Source organism: Epinephelus lanceolatus, chromosome 2 (assembly GCF_041903045.1).
Source record: "Epinephelus lanceolatus isolate andai-2023 chromosome 2, ASM4190304v1, whole genome shotgun sequence".
Lineage (NCBI taxonomy): Eukaryota > Metazoa > Chordata > Actinopteri > Perciformes > Serranidae > Epinephelus > Epinephelus lanceolatus.
Window position 1 is genome coordinate 2,674,428 of NC_135735.1, and position 15,120 is coordinate 2,689,547.

Consider the following 15,120-nt stretch of genomic DNA (forward strand, 5'->3'; position numbering starts at 1 on the left):
GGTAACAAAGTACGTTTACTCAAGTACTTTACTTAAGGAATACTTTACTTTAGCCACAAAGTGACCATTTGTAAATCAGTTTCTCACCTGTTCCGTTGAATTCTTCAGTTTTTCATGCATGCATCCACAGTGACGGAGAATCCACAAATTGGAGAAGTCTTCATGAACTGAAGTAAACAGCGTCTGTGTTTCTGCATCATCTGAATTCTGGGTTTAAGTATATTGATGATGATACTTCTGGACTTTTACTTGGACATGCACAGTGTAGTATCGCTACTTTTGCTTGAGTAAAAGATCCTAATTTACCACCCAAAGCTGAACAGACTGTAACTATGATCCCCATAAATTAACACATAATACTTGTACACAAATAACATTAACTGGAGGGGCTGAATATTATTTCTGGTCATTTTTATTCATGTTTTCGACAGTACTGTCAGACCGTGTGTTGAGGATAATAATGTTACAACCAGTTGTTTCTTTGTAAAATACCACAGTGTATTTTTACAGGTCGGTAATAAACAGCGAAGAACAAACATGTGATATAAAGAAAAACAATACAAAACAGAAATGGTGAAGATGTTTCCCTCTGAGGAACAGGAACTGGTTTAGGTGAGGATGTCGTGGGCTTGTTGCTCCACCAGCATGGCCATGTTCTTCACGTCTCCGCACCAGAAGTCCAGACGCTCCTTCATGCCTTTAATCTGAAACAACACACAGCAGGTAGAGTCGGAACTTTAACGTCTGATTAGCTTGATCATTCCAGTCGAAACCACTCGTCACATTGTTGGACTATGAACAGTCGACTCGCAGCAGAGTTTGATTTCCCTCACACATGATGTTAAGCCGAGCAAGAACATGTTAATTAGTTACACCTGCTTTAATTGGCTGCTGCTGTAGTTTGTCATGACAGCTGGAAAAAGAGACGATCAGAAACGGCCACAAAGGAAAACCTGATACTTAAATGGTTCATAGACAAAACTAGATTTGCTCAGAGGTTTGTCTGTGGAAACTTGATCCGAAATGGAACTGGCTGTCACAACCAAAGGCCACTGTCTTCTGTCCACTGACGATCAGCTGTTGCTGCTGTTTGAAGCGGCGCTGAAGGGCCGGCCCTGTGAGTCGCTCTCCTTCTGCTCTCCCTGCCTGGTTAGCACGAGCTAACATAGCAGCAGCGGCTAACATCCAAAACCAAACTGTTAAAGGGTCTCACCAATCTCACACTCACCAAAATGGCTCGACCCTGTTGTTAAACCTGTTGATGTGTGTTCGGTAACGTTAGCTGTGTGATGCTAACAGTTAGCCCTGTCACTGTGTGTGACTCCATTCTATTAGCAGAACTCACACTCACGCAGCACTGATCTCAACTCTACAATGAGGTTTTTAAAAGTCACATTTGCTGTGAAGTCGCAGTGATCGGACAAAATTGCAAGGTCGCACAGAATTCACAGGGACTGAATTTGTATTTTATTGTTGCAACATCTCAACATCCTGGAGGGGCTGACGAAACGTTAACAACCAAACATGAAGCAGGTGTGAGAAGAATAAATATATCAGCAGGATTCACGTCAGATAAAAATCTGTTCACATATGAAGCAGACGGAGGACTGACCTGCTGCAGGTCCAGCACTCTGGGCTGCACCCAGGTCATCTGCACCTTCTGGTCCACCTCATCAATGTTCCCTTTGATCAGGCCCACAGACAGAGCCTTCATCACCAGCAGCTCCACCTGCAGGAGACAGCCCATCACTTCTCTTTAGAGTCTTCCTCACAAACAAATACGTCTTTATTTGGACTAAACAATGTACAAACTACTGGAGGATCTGAGGCTCCGTGCTGGAATTAAAACATCAAGTTAAGGTGAGACTCAAAGAGGATGATGCTGGTCAGCGTCAGGAAGGTTTTATTGACATTTACCAATGAGCTGATTAAACAGACTTGTCTTCTAACTGACCTCATTAACGGGGATTTTGGCACTCTGAGCGATCTCAGTGAAGGTGAGCTGTCTGTGGTTTGCAGGACGAGTGAAAGTCATCTGGAAGAGAAAGGAGACATATTAAAGGGTTTAATGTTCCTGTTTTTTAACCTTCACGGTGACATCATCTCTGTCACATACGAGGTGTGAGAAAACGTCACAGAACTGGATAGTTGTTGTTTGAGAAAGCTGCTATTGTCCAGTCTGAGCAGAGCAGCACCGAAAGGTTCAAATAAATATTCCTTTTAAAATAGCTGCTGAAATCTCGGTGACACAAAGATGATGTGCGGGAAAAGTTAGCTTGTTTGCTAACCAGATCAACATCGTTCATTCACAAGATATATATACGTTTGTCCTGCAAGCAAGCCAGGTGCCGTCTGTGGTCATTTTGACTTGACCAGCAGACTTCACTACAAGCTGATTGGCTGTTGAAACGGGTGACAAGCTTCACGTTCTAAAATCGATTTAACCAGCTGAGTTGCAGGTGACACCATCAGCCGGCATGAGTTGCGCTCAGACCAGCTAGTTCACACCACTGCTACTTTTCTCTGCAAAATTATAAAACCATTTTGACTTGTCGTGAACTGTTGCTCTGAACTGGGCTTTAGGAAACACGGCGTGGCGTAGGCGCTCATTGTAAACGTGGCTGAATGAAAACATGTTAGTGTGGATGTAGCCTGAGTCTCACTGTCTTTTGGGACTCACCTCCATCACGCAGAGCAGCTGGATCTTCTGCATCAGTTTTGCTTCATGTGCTGCAAGATCAGGCTGGAACCAAGAGAGGAAAATAAATCAGACAGGAGTCAAATATCAGTGATCATCATGTACAATCCTTTGACCAGGTTCCTGACATTCAAATCTGAAAGCTCAAGTTTTATTTGAGTAGAAAATGAACCCCATGGATGCTGTTTCAATGTCTGTGTACTATGTTAAATGTTGACATTTGTCCAGTTTGGCTCGATTACTAAATGTCTATTAGCACAACGCCAGCTCTGATCTTTCACTGTGCTGTTGAGCAATTAATTGCTTAAGTTGTCTTACCCGTCTTTAATTTGTCACCCGTCTGCACCTTCAGTCTGCATGTACTGATTTTTTTAAAAACAGCCTCTACACCGTGTGACCTCTGGGTTAAAAAAGTCCACAAAAAAACAAACTATCCTCAGTGTTTTCATTTAAAATACTAAACTGTTAAATATATGAATTACCAATCACGTCTAACAAACGGCTAAATGATGGACGCTGTAGGTGTGACGTCACTGGAGAGCATCTTTTGGATCCTGACATGCTGATCAGAGTCGACCCAGGCAGATGTTTAATGTCAATGTTCAGCTGTATATATAAATGTTACCCACCTGTTGGCCCCAGGCAGATTTGAAGCTCTGGAATTTCTCCACGTTGCCTCCGTTGAAGGCGTATAGTGTATCGATGAGCCACTGTTTGTCTGTGTTCCTCAGCGACTCCAGCACAGGATGCATCAGCTGCAAAGACACAACAGCAGAAGTCAATAAGCTTCAGGTGAAACAATGATCAGCACTGATTAACAACACCCAATGACCACTGTGTTAAATCCCACCAGCTCTCCAAAGTTGTAAACTCCTTCTCCCAACAGTCCGGCCAGTCCCAGCGTGAACGCCCTCTCCTGCTTCTCCGTCTCTGAGGAGGAAATAACGACATCAGATCACTCAGCCACTGATGTGACAGACTCCATCAGACTAAGTCCAAGTGTCTGCTCACCTGGAAGGTCTTTAATATCCACACATCCCAGGTAGCGCAGAGCGTCCTTATAGTAGGAGGCGTGGTTCCCGATGATGCGATAATATTTGCTGGAGAGGTCATAAAACCGGCCGTGGACCGACGTCACCCCGGGCAAGTTATTCAACATCTCCTCAACTTCCTCAATGATTTTCTGGAAGTGTAAAGACAAAGTGGGAATAAATGTTCACTGTGGATCAGATTTTTTTATTATGTTTTGAGTTTTTACCACCAAGGTTCCATCATTCTTTATATATGTATATCAACATGCACTATCTGGTTAGACGCTAGACTGCTTTTTTGTTGTCATGACATTGAATATAACCGACTATAATCCTGTTTGCACTGAACACGTGGATGTGAACTGACTGACACTGGAAAAAAACATGTTAATTTGACGACTGCAAGCCGGGATTTTAAATTATGGGGATCATCTTCTTTTAATAGTTCTTCTTGACAGATTCATGGTTGTTTCTCCTTGAGGGACATTAAAATAAAAATTCACACATTTTTTATACAAAGTGCATCAGTCGGGTTCAAAGAGTTAACTGTTTGGCTGCCATCCCATTTCTGAGTTGCTGCTCTGCCAAGTCGCCATGTTTACCTTACATACAGTGCAGGAGTTAATAAAAACAGGGAGGAATATATCAGATGTTGTTTGACTGCTGCTGATATTTAAGACAGATTTGAGGACAGAGGAGAAAAAGCAGTGGCGGTTGCTCTCCACTGTGTACGTTTTGTTGCTTTTTTGAGAATGGCAGCAACCTCCAACCAGTTATTTCAGGAAGAAATTAGGAATTACACACCTATGTGTGAGTCGCATACACTCCTGTCGTCTTTAACAGCTGTTGGTGTTGCAGACACATCACGTGTGAGCATCACCAGCAGCTTGACGTTCATACCTCGTTACATGTGAAAGAGGTGTGAGCTGAGTTTTGCGTCAGCAGCTTAAATTAAAAAAAGGAGAGAGCTGAGAGTTTAGGAGCTTTTTACCTTTGTGGCAGGAAGATCACTGATCTCCAGTTTCAGACTGCCGATAGAAGTCTTGCAAAGAATGACGGCTTCGTCGCTGCTTTTCACCTGAAGCAGACGGAGACACATTTAAGTCTGATCACGTTCATCATTTAATGTATATTTTAAAAACTGTGATGTATCACTCAACGTACCTTTTCTTTGGTCTTCTCCAGAAAAGTGATGGCATCTTTAGGATCTGGAAACAAAAACATTTTTGTAAACACTAAAAAATATGAAGTTTATTCTGCAGAGAAATAATTCCTGCTGCATCTCGTTGTTCTCACCTTTCATCTGTCTGGCAACATACAGTATAATCTCCATGAGGGACAACGGGTTGATTCTGATAAGGGGGGCAAAAATAACAGATGAGCATCGAAACAAGCAGTAAACAGTAAAGTGCTACATGTTAGACTGAGTGTCTGAGGAACTGTGATCTCACCTGTGTTCAAAGTCACTGAGGAAATTGTCGTAGAGCTTTAAGAAGAGAAAAAGAAAAGGAGGAACGGTCAGGTCACAGAAAACATCAAAATGTTTAATGTTCATTTTGTTACAGTGGCCACTAATATTAACTTGGATTTTGATATTTTTATAGTCAATGTTCCACATTTATAGGAAACATTTGCAAAAGGTTCCTCATATTATCTAAACTTCTGTTGGCACATACAGTAGATATTACAGATGCAACTATGTGGATGCTCATAAAGACTGATGTGATTGTTGCATCCTCACTCATCCATTGTGGTACAAGTACAACATGTGACTGTGGTGTAGTTACCTGTATGAGGCCATCTCCTGTCTTGAAGCAAGGATCTTTAACAAAGTCTGTCAGCCTGAGAGTCAACTGGTGCCACAATCTGTCAAGACAAAAAAAACACAGTGTCTGTGATCATCACCAGTTCATCTGAATTCCACTGCACCACTCCAGCTGTCTGACAACAACTACACCATGAAGCACTTTTTACTTAAAATACATCAAACTAATGGACATTTTGTACAGAACAAACTTTCACACACAGCTCCTTTCATGTCATCGTTTTCTCTTTAACCTTCATGGTGATGTTCACTCACAAAACAGCAGTGGTGGAAAAGAAGTATTCAGATCCTTCACTTAAGTTTAAGTTAGAGATGCACACTATTGGATTTTTTTGCCGATATTCAATGTTACAACTTATGTGGCCAATAACCAATACTGATATATATCCACTTTTTTCTCCACCTGATTTTAGTGATCATCAAGTCTCTTCTGTAGTGGCATTAACATCATATTATGCATGCCTACTCTTACCATGACGGCCCACCAGCAGATGGAGACATGAAATACAATACTCTTCAGTATATATGATATTCATTTATTGTGTGAATAAGAAAAAGCATGTTGGTCGATTCTGAGCTCAATTTATAGCCGATACCGATGACATAATGATATTGTTGTGCATCCCCAGTAATAGCTCTAAAACCACACTGTGACAATAAGCCACTACAAATAGTCCTGCATTCAAAACCTTTAAGTGAAAGTATGTATCAGCTATAAATGTACTTAAAAGATGGAAACTAAAAGTGTGCATGTTGCAGTAAACTGTTCCCTGCTCTCAGTGTTTTTGTGCTCATTTTGACTCCTTTATATCCTACTGGGTAGTTTAATCTGCAGCAATGCAACACATTCTGTAAGTTCATCACGTTTGTAGGGTGGCTGTCCTGTGACAACCACGATCCTCTACAAAGTAAGCTTATCGTGGTGTCAGAAAAAGAGCGTTGTTTTCAGCTTTGTGATGGTGCATCTTCCAGCTGATTCAGAAGTGTTTTTAAAGAGTTTATGGAGCTTACGAAGCAGAAGGTTTTTATTAACACGTAAAGGAGCATCCTGATGTAAATCACAAATATTCAGCATCATCACATCTAGAGTGTTTTTACTGTACAAGAAGGGAGTTAAAAACTGTTTTCTGTAGAGTAACTAAAGCTATCAGACAAATGTAGTGCAGTTCAAACTTATAGTATTTACCTCTTTGATGAAGTGGAGAAGTATAACGTTATAAAATTGCATATAATGGAAAAACTACAGTAAATACAGGTACCTTAAATGTGTACTTGCTTAGTGTGCTATAATCCTCCACTGACAAACAGCACTAAAGTTAACTTATTATGTTCCTGTAGTGCAGTGACTGAAGACTCACTCTTAGCATCAGAGCTATCAAACACCCAAGAAAAACTTGTTATAAACTTTGTCTTGCACCTGTCTCAATCTCGGCTGTTGGGTTAAAAGCTCTAAATCATTAATTAACGTTCATGTTCCTGGTTTAATTGTTTTAAATATAAAGAATAAAAGCCAACTTTCCGCTCTGATCCTTAGCAAGAAACTTGCGGCTAACATTAGCCGAACCTCAGCTACCGCTACCTCCGTGCATGACTCAGCGTGCATTTCCAATGAATGAGCGAACTAACGTTAGCTAGCCTAGTGTTAGCGGAGCACTTCCAACATTAGCTACCTGACTTTGGTTTTTATACCTTTTGTTGTACAAATCCTCCAACGTGTGCCACTCCGTCGCCATCTCCGGCGTGGAGCTGTTGCTCTGCTGCTGTTTGAGGTACCCGGTAACATCTTTCATTGTGGCGACAAAACTGTGAAGTTTAAATCTTTTATTCGGGGATGATGAGTGTTGTTGAATTTCCAGCTAACGTCAAGTAGTAGCCTGCTGGGAGTCTGTGCGCCTGCGCGGCGATGGGGCGCAAAGGATGATGGGAAATACAGTAGGCGGTGTTTGCAAAGCTCGCCAGTGTTGGCTAGGATTTGCTTTTTACGGCAAAGTTGATTTCATGACCGCGAAATACATTATGTTTATTGCTTTATAACATGGTTTGTCATCAATAAACGACGATTAAGTAGCACGATAGGCGACCAAGCTCGGTGGCTAATAACTGAGCTAAAGAACGGAGCTCAAGTTAGCTAGGCTATATCTCTTCAAAATCGCCTTTGTTTTTATAATGTAGTAGCCAGGCTATACTGTACATTACGGTACTCCTGTCTGCGTCACAAGGGGGTCAAAGGTCGACTACAAACATTTCAGCAGGCAGACAGTCATTAGCTACATGTTTGATCTGATTTTAGGTGTAGAAAATGTGCTAACAGCTCGTGTCCGCGTTCAGAATCATCTTCAGTCAGTTACAGTCATGTGTTAACAGTTTAGCTCACAGTAACAGCGGTGTCATGGCTTCTTTAGTGAGCTCCTCATTAATGTCACCTGTCCGACTTTGTTGTTTGTACCTGTGCTCGAGAGCAAGCAGGAGGACGCTCTCTGCTAACGGTCAGTACACAGACAGAGCTCAAACTATAGATGTAGTATGATTTCAGCTCCTGTGACTCATACATTTTTTCCCCCCAATAATAGGTTTGGGTCAAAGGAGTTTGTGTCCAGGTGAAGGTGCAGCAGCTCTGTGCAGGTATTTAAACCTCAGGGACACACACCTCTTTATCAGACAGCGGTGGCGGAATGTAACTAAGTACACTGGCTCTCAAGTACTGCACTTAACAACTCATATTAAGAAGCACATGTGCTTTTTACTCCTCCAGTCCAGTGGAAACAAACACAACAAAACATGCTTCTCCTGCTACTGTTCTTCTTAAGACAAACAAACTATTTAAAAACCCTTCTGGAATAGCTGCAAAATGCATTGGCACAAATGTTATGTTATTATTATTAAATATTATTATTATCATGTATTTTTTCACAACTAAACAGATAAAGTAAAATCAAGTAACCATAAATTTCATCACCAATTTGTCATTTACTTTCGTTCATAATTTGAATAATCGATTTACCATATGGTCTATAGAATGTCATCTTGTCTTTTTTGTCTTATCAACAGTCCAGAATCCAAATATATTCAATTTATTATAATACATAACAAGGAAAGGCATCAAATTGTCATATATGAAACTGGAACCGTCAAGTATTTGTCATTTTTGCTGAAAAGTTGACTTAAAAATTGTGAAAAGTTTCCTTCAGTTTCTTTGAGCCCAGAGTGACTTCTTCAGATGTTCTGTTTTGTGTTAACAACAGTCCAGAATCCAAAGATATTCAGTTTGAATTTGTGCATGACTAAGGAAACCACAAAACATTCACATTTGAGAACCCAGAACTGGATACATTTGGTATTTTTCTTCAAGAAAATCAGCATTGTTGTTCATTTATTTTCTATGAATGGAGTAATAGTTAAATTGAGTGATTTTTGCAGCTGTACTTGTCCAAAAAAGTGCAGTTAAACATTTGTAATCAAGTAAAACATAAAACCTGATATCCTTTTAGTGGAGTACAGAAACAATAAGATACAGGATGTTTATGTGATCCTGCTGCAAGCTAATAAAAAAAGTTTGATCTAAGTTGAAGAATATAAGTGCAGTAGAGGGAATAGTGGGTTCAGGTGATGAGAGTCTCTGTGTGGTTCAGAGTTGCTCTAAGCCAACTGTGATCCTTCACAGACAGACAAACTCTCCGTGGTGGAATGGGAGTCGAGGGTTTTTCTCCCGTGGTGGCGGTGCAGGCGAGGAGCAGCAGACCCTGGAGGACATCGCCAAGAACATCAGAGAGCGGCAGTTCAAGAGGGTGGTGGTGATGGCCGGAGCTGGGATCAGCACGCCGAGTGGCATCCCAGATTTCAGGTAAAAGGTTCGACATTTGTTTTTTTATTTCTTTAAATCTGTGTTTCCTCCCTCAAAGAGTGTCAGATGCTCTCCTTTGGACTTAATATGTCAGTAGCTGTAAACTGCATTGATACAGTGCATTTGAACTAATATTTTTGTTTAATTCTTTATGTAATTCTTGCATTTATATTTGACACAGTAATGGTGTGGTTATATATTGTAGTATATATATTGATGTGCAAAAAGCCACACAGCAACTCTTCCAGACATTAAAAGATGTGATATTTTGTGGGTGTTCCCTTAAATACTGACTGTGTCTATGTTGATTCAATGATCAACGACCCTCTGTCATTGATGCAAAGTGAAAATGTCGGCCATTTTTAAGATATGCCTTTTTTTTAAATGCTCATGGCACGTCTGTGTCACCACTTCCATCCAAGCGTACCACTTTCCTAAGCATTCAAACATTGCTAGCAGCCTAGCGCTGACAGTGGCAAGCAGCTAAGAAAAAGGCAACAAGGATATTTACTGGTATCTTCTCATATCGATCACAGGCTCCTGAAATGAATCAACTTAAAATCTTATCAATCATATCAGACTTTGTGATGTCAGCAAATATATTGTTGTCTAAAAATGATGACATTTGTGATTAATGCCCCCAATATTTCTCATATTTCTTATTTCTTACTTTTCTTAATTTTCTCTCTGTATTGTGGTATATATTTCAACATAATGCAAATGTTTTTACAGACTTCTTACTTCTCTATTTTCTTTTTGTCTTGTAATTCCTATGTCTGCATATGTAAAAGCAGCAGTAACATGACACAGTGTCCCTCTGCGGATCAATAAAGTATTTCTGATTCAGATAATTATCAGATGTATTGAGCAGATTGTTCTCTCGCAGGTCTCCAGGCAGCGGTCTCTATGACAACCTGCAGCAGTATGACCTGCCGTACGCCGAGGCCATATTCGAGCTCAACTTTTTTCACCACAACCCAAATCCCTTCTTCGCCCTGGCCAAAGAGCTGTACCCAGGGAACTATCAGCCCAACCTGACACATTACTTTGTGCGACTGCTTCATAAGAAGGGTCAGCTCCTCAGGATGTACACGCAGAACATCGACGGCCTGGAGAGATGTATGTATTTATATTGTGTGCTTATGGAAGTTACTACACATCATTGAGACACATGTTCAGGCAATTCTAAGCCACCATGCTTGTTTACTTGTGTTTATAAAGTGGCAGGGATTCCTCCTGACATGTTGGTGGAGGCTCACGGTACTTTCGCCACCGCCACCTGCACCGCGTGCCTGAGGAAATACGAGGCAGAGGACCTACGAGTGAGTTAAAGCCCAAACACCAGCTCCACATGTGCAGCCAGCCCCCACGTTTATCAGAATGTTTAAAATACTGTTATTCATGATGTTGTTTGTGCCAAGGTGAACATTAGGCACATTCCTCAAAGTGAAAACTTGGCATAGATTATGAGACTTTATGTTAGTTGATTTTGTGCACCTGTGTTAGGAGGAGTCTTGTAGACACAGTTGAGCACTTATTGGTTTCTTCACAGTCCCATTAAACAGGTCTCATATCACATAAGTTTGTTATTTTACAAACATATAAGGTTTACAGCTCACAAAATCTGAGTACTATTCCTGTTGTCCTTCATTTTACACAGGTGTACTGTTCTGAATTTGTGATTCGAAGCCAGAAAAAATCACTTAAATTCAGATATCACTTTAGACCACTGGTTCTCAGCCTGGGGGCCTCGACCCTAATAGGTATTGTCAAAGCTGTACATGGGGTCGCAATGACTGTTGATTTTATGAGGACTCAAGAAAACTTTTTAAAAATATATACAGCAGGCCAAAAATTCAGCCTTTTATTCACTCAGAATGTCAGGAACACTCATCTCTGATTTAATATTCAGAGATCATATTCGCTCAGAATTCATCCAAATCTTTCATTTTACACTCACAGTTATTGCCTTCACTATCTGGGTTAATTATACAGTTCATCAGTTTTTCTGTTCTGTTGTTGTTCTGCATTGAATATAATATGAGATATCCATAAAATGTCACCTAGTCGGGGGTTGTCACTTTCCTAAGGTTGGGAACCACTGCTGTAGACTGTAATTTTCTATCTTGTCTCTATGTGTCATCAGCCAGATATATTGAGAGGGACGGTCCCAAAGTGTCCCACCTGTAAAGGCGTTATAAAGCCCGACATTGTGTTTTTCGGGGAGGAGCTTCCACATCACTTCTTCAAGTACCTCACAGACTTCCCGCTGGCTGACCTGCTGATCATAATGGGAACTTCACTGGAGGTGAGCGTCACTGCCTTCAGACCACATACTGTACCTGTAATCTGTGTTTTTTTCCAGCTGAGACGATGTGTTACAGTGAGCGATAACACGAGGAGGGACGGTTTAAAGATGGAGAACAAACATGAAAACTGACTCTCTGTGGAAAATCTCTTTGTATAGATTATATTTTTGCCTTTATCAGTTTACAGCGACGATGCTGACAGGAAACATGAGGAGCGAGGGGGATATGACATGTTTTGATCACCAGGAAGCCCCTGAAAATAAGGATTAAAAAAAAAAAAAAATCAATAAATTTAGGTTAAAAAAATTATTTTGCAAAAGACGTAAAAAAAAAACAAAAAAAAACAGAATAAGTCTGCTGTCGTTCTTGTCACTTAAAAAGTTTCAGGTTTTATTTTTGAAGAGAGACAGGATGTGACATCAGATGTTCATCAGAAGTAAGCTCTGCAGTTTGTAGGAAAAAAAGCATATTCGTCAATTATACTCATTTTTTTCTGCAGAAAAATATTTGGGATTTTGAAAATACTGTATTGCATTTATCGTCAAGTAGTTGTGAGCTGATAAAAATACACGTTTTATCAGCTGGATCAGGATCCGTCACCTCAAACTCAGAGTTCCTGGTCGTAGTAATTCTTAATAGTTTATTGGTAAAATATACGGAGTCCCAACTAAAACCACTGTAGCTGTTAATCTTGGTGTGGGCCTGGACCTTTGTACGTGTTACCTTCTCTTTCTCCATCTATTTCCTGTCTGCCTCTCCACTATAAACTGTTAAAATCGCAAAATACCCCCAAAAAGTCTTAAAAAAAGATTTAAAGTTTATTTGTACACCTGAACAATTCAAGTCTTTAAAAGCTGCAGTTTGCCTCTTTGCCCTGCAGGTGGAGCCCTTTGCCAGTCTGGCAGGAGCCGTGCGCGGCTCTGTACCCCGTCTCCTCATCAACAGGGATCTGGTGGGCCCGTTTGCCTGGTGCCGCCGGCCTCAGGACGTCGTTCAGCTGGGTGATGTGGTCGGCGGTGTGCAGGCCCTCGTGGATGCGCTAGGCTGGACTCAGGAGCTGGACGTTCTGATGGCGGCTGCAGCTGAGAAAGTGAGTGTGTGTCTTGGTTACATGCACACATTTACATTATAAATCTTCAGCATCAGAGTTCCCATGAGGCTTTTGGGTGTAACTTTTCTCCGGCTCTGTTCTATGATCAGTGCAAGTATTTAATCAGACAGCCAGGAAAGTTAAGTTGAGGCTGTAAAAACAAAACAGTGAGCTGAAAGACAAATCAGAGTTGAGGGGACTGTGGAATCAGGACTAATCACTTAAGAAAACATACTGTAAATACATTGTTAGCACCAATTAGTGCAGCCTGAAAGACCAGAAGCTTGGCTGTTAATTGAATACTGTCATAAGTGTGCAGGAAATGTCTCATTATTACGGAAGCGTATTGCATTTACTTGACAAATTTTAAAAAAATCTGTTTTTCGTGGTAATTTTTTTTTCTGTTTTTCGGTGTAATTCTTTTTATTTTCTGTTTTTCGGTGTAATTCTTTTTATTTTTTGTTTTTCAGGGTAATTTTTTTCTGTTTTTCTGAGTATTTTTTTCTGAGTTAAGAGAGCAATAGAACAACAGACGCTTTCAATCCTTTCTTGAGAGCTCGATATAATGGAAGCAAACATGACCCGCTTGTTTAGTTTAATCCAGTTTTACTTTGTTTTGGGTTTGAGACACTGGGAGATACTCTTGTCTTTAAGTCATATAGATGGTGTTATCATTAGTTTGTCGACTTTACGCAGGCACCAGTCACTTGCAGGTGCCAGGTGGGAGCTTCTCGCGAGATTTTGAAGTATCTCGTCACCTCGTTCAGGAAAAAAAAATACCATGAAAAACAGAACAGCCATGGATGCACACTGGGTGGCGCTGTTCTGATATTTTGAACTTTAGGGTCTAAAGGCAGGAACAACATTGTTGTCATCGGGTGTTTCAGCCCAGAAGAGCAAAAGGTTTTTGACCGCTGTGGCGAGGGACAGTGTGTAATGTGCTGTGTGTTCAGTTTGGATAAAGGAAAAAAGAAATAGACATTTATTCAACATGTATTTGGTGGTGTGAATAAATCCGAATAAATAAATACCTGCAGTTTATTGTTTGAGCACGACACAATGAAGGAAGCTGTGACATCAACCGTGCAAAGCACTTTAGCCTGGTCAAGCCTGGAGAAACATCCATGTAGCTGCAAGTAAAAGGCTTCGCTCCTACATAAGATGTTGCTGACCATGTAGTATCTTAGCTTTGTGTTGTGTGTGTAGTGATCCTCTCAAAAGTAAACACACACACACAGAGTGACTACACACAAAGCACAACAGGTTTTTGGTGATAAATTCCTGCAGTGATTTCTTGTAAAGTTATTCCTACAAACAGAAGCAGGAGCTGCACCGATAAGTTCACTTATGTTATTGTTTCCACTTTTATCTGCAGGCTGCAACAAAGACAGAAGAGTGAGCAGGTCGCCGCATCAAGCTGGAGGTTTGACTTCATTCACTGCACTCACAATACAGAAAACACTGCAAGACTAAATCCAGACTGTTTTCACTGGGTTCACGTGGTGACACTTGGATCTTTGGTTGCATTAAAGGAAACTCACAGATAAGAACTGCTGCAATGGAAACACTGAAATGTTTCTCAGTCAAATATCAGTAAACACAGGTAAGTGACGCGCAGGGACACGTGGCAGAGAAATCAGGTGCAAATGTTTATGTACAACAGAATATAATGTGCAGCTGATTGACCGTGTTGACTCAATAAGAAAGATGTGCAATATTATATTTTATTTATAAGCTTCTAATTTTAATGAAATGTGTCTAAAGGACAACCTCTATGAAGGCCTTTGTTTGTATGAGGACATTTAATCCCTCTGAAATCACTGACATCACTGGTTTAGTGGAATTAAAGGTCAAAACTTTACAAAATATGTGTTATATTTTTATCAAAGGAAATGCAGGGACATAAGAGAGTTACTTAAGCTTTTAAAGATTTTCAGGACAGACTCTCATGCGTAAACGCCAGAGGACTGGGTTGGGAAATCTTTCTGTAATATATACTATGTCAGTAGTGTCAGTAGTTTCCAAAAACATCTGCTCACTGTAGTTTTTATTAAGCAAACTGGAGGTAATAGTGATTTTGTTGGGGACTATTTTCAGTGGCGGATTAATCCACATTTGGTGCTGTAGTGAGTGTTTGTGTCAGGAGGACGGTGTGTGTGTGACTGTGTCAAAATAAACTACAGTGTGTGTGTTCATGGTGATGAAGGAACAGCAGTGTGGCTCACTGATGTGTTTTAACAACAGTGGAGGACGAGGAGACGTCCGGCTGCAGACAGACACACAGTCACCTGTCAGCAGATAGAAGTGAAACATATCATATCTAAAG

At 40.6% G+C, this 15,120-nt stretch overlaps 2 protein-coding genes across 3 annotated transcripts; one reads left to right on the forward strand and one right to left on the reverse strand.

Annotated features, from left to right (window-relative positions):
- Positions 1-394: 394 nt before the first annotated feature.
- On the reverse strand, positions 395-7,454 carry psmd13 (proteasome 26S subunit, non-ATPase 13). The gene is made up of 13 exons (XM_033630516.2): positions 7,244-7,454; positions 5,517-5,595; positions 5,181-5,215; positions 5,026-5,081; positions 4,894-4,937; positions 4,721-4,807; positions 3,710-3,881; positions 3,549-3,628; positions 3,328-3,453; positions 2,681-2,743; positions 1,955-2,035; positions 1,613-1,729; positions 395-704 (listed from the first exon to the last, which is right to left on the reverse strand). The coding sequence occupies exons 1-13, from the start codon at positions 7,342-7,344 to the stop codon at positions 609-611; spliced, it is 1,137 nt and encodes a 378-aa protein (XP_033486407.1). The 5' UTR covers positions 7,345-7,454; the 3' UTR covers positions 395-608.
- Positions 7,455-7,771: 317 nt separating this feature from the next.
- On the forward strand, positions 7,772-14,660 carry sirt3 (sirtuin 3). 2 transcript variants are annotated; one of them, XM_078173249.1, is made up of 8 exons: positions 7,772-8,040; positions 8,125-8,176; positions 9,216-9,402; positions 10,282-10,514; positions 10,617-10,717; positions 11,542-11,703; positions 12,585-12,794; positions 14,170-14,660. In XM_078173249.1, the coding sequence occupies exons 4-8, from the start codon at positions 10,481-10,483 to the stop codon at positions 14,191-14,193; spliced, it is 531 nt and encodes a 176-aa protein (XP_078029375.1). In that variant the 5' UTR covers positions 7,772-8,040; positions 8,125-8,176; positions 9,216-9,402; positions 10,282-10,480; the 3' UTR covers positions 14,194-14,660. The 2 variants fall into 2 exon arrangements, with proteins under 2 accessions (XP_078029375.1, XP_033486418.1); XM_033630527.2 differs by having other exon boundaries at positions 7,773-8,040; positions 9,216-9,395.
- The last annotated feature ends 460 nt before the right edge of the window (positions 14,661-15,120 follow it).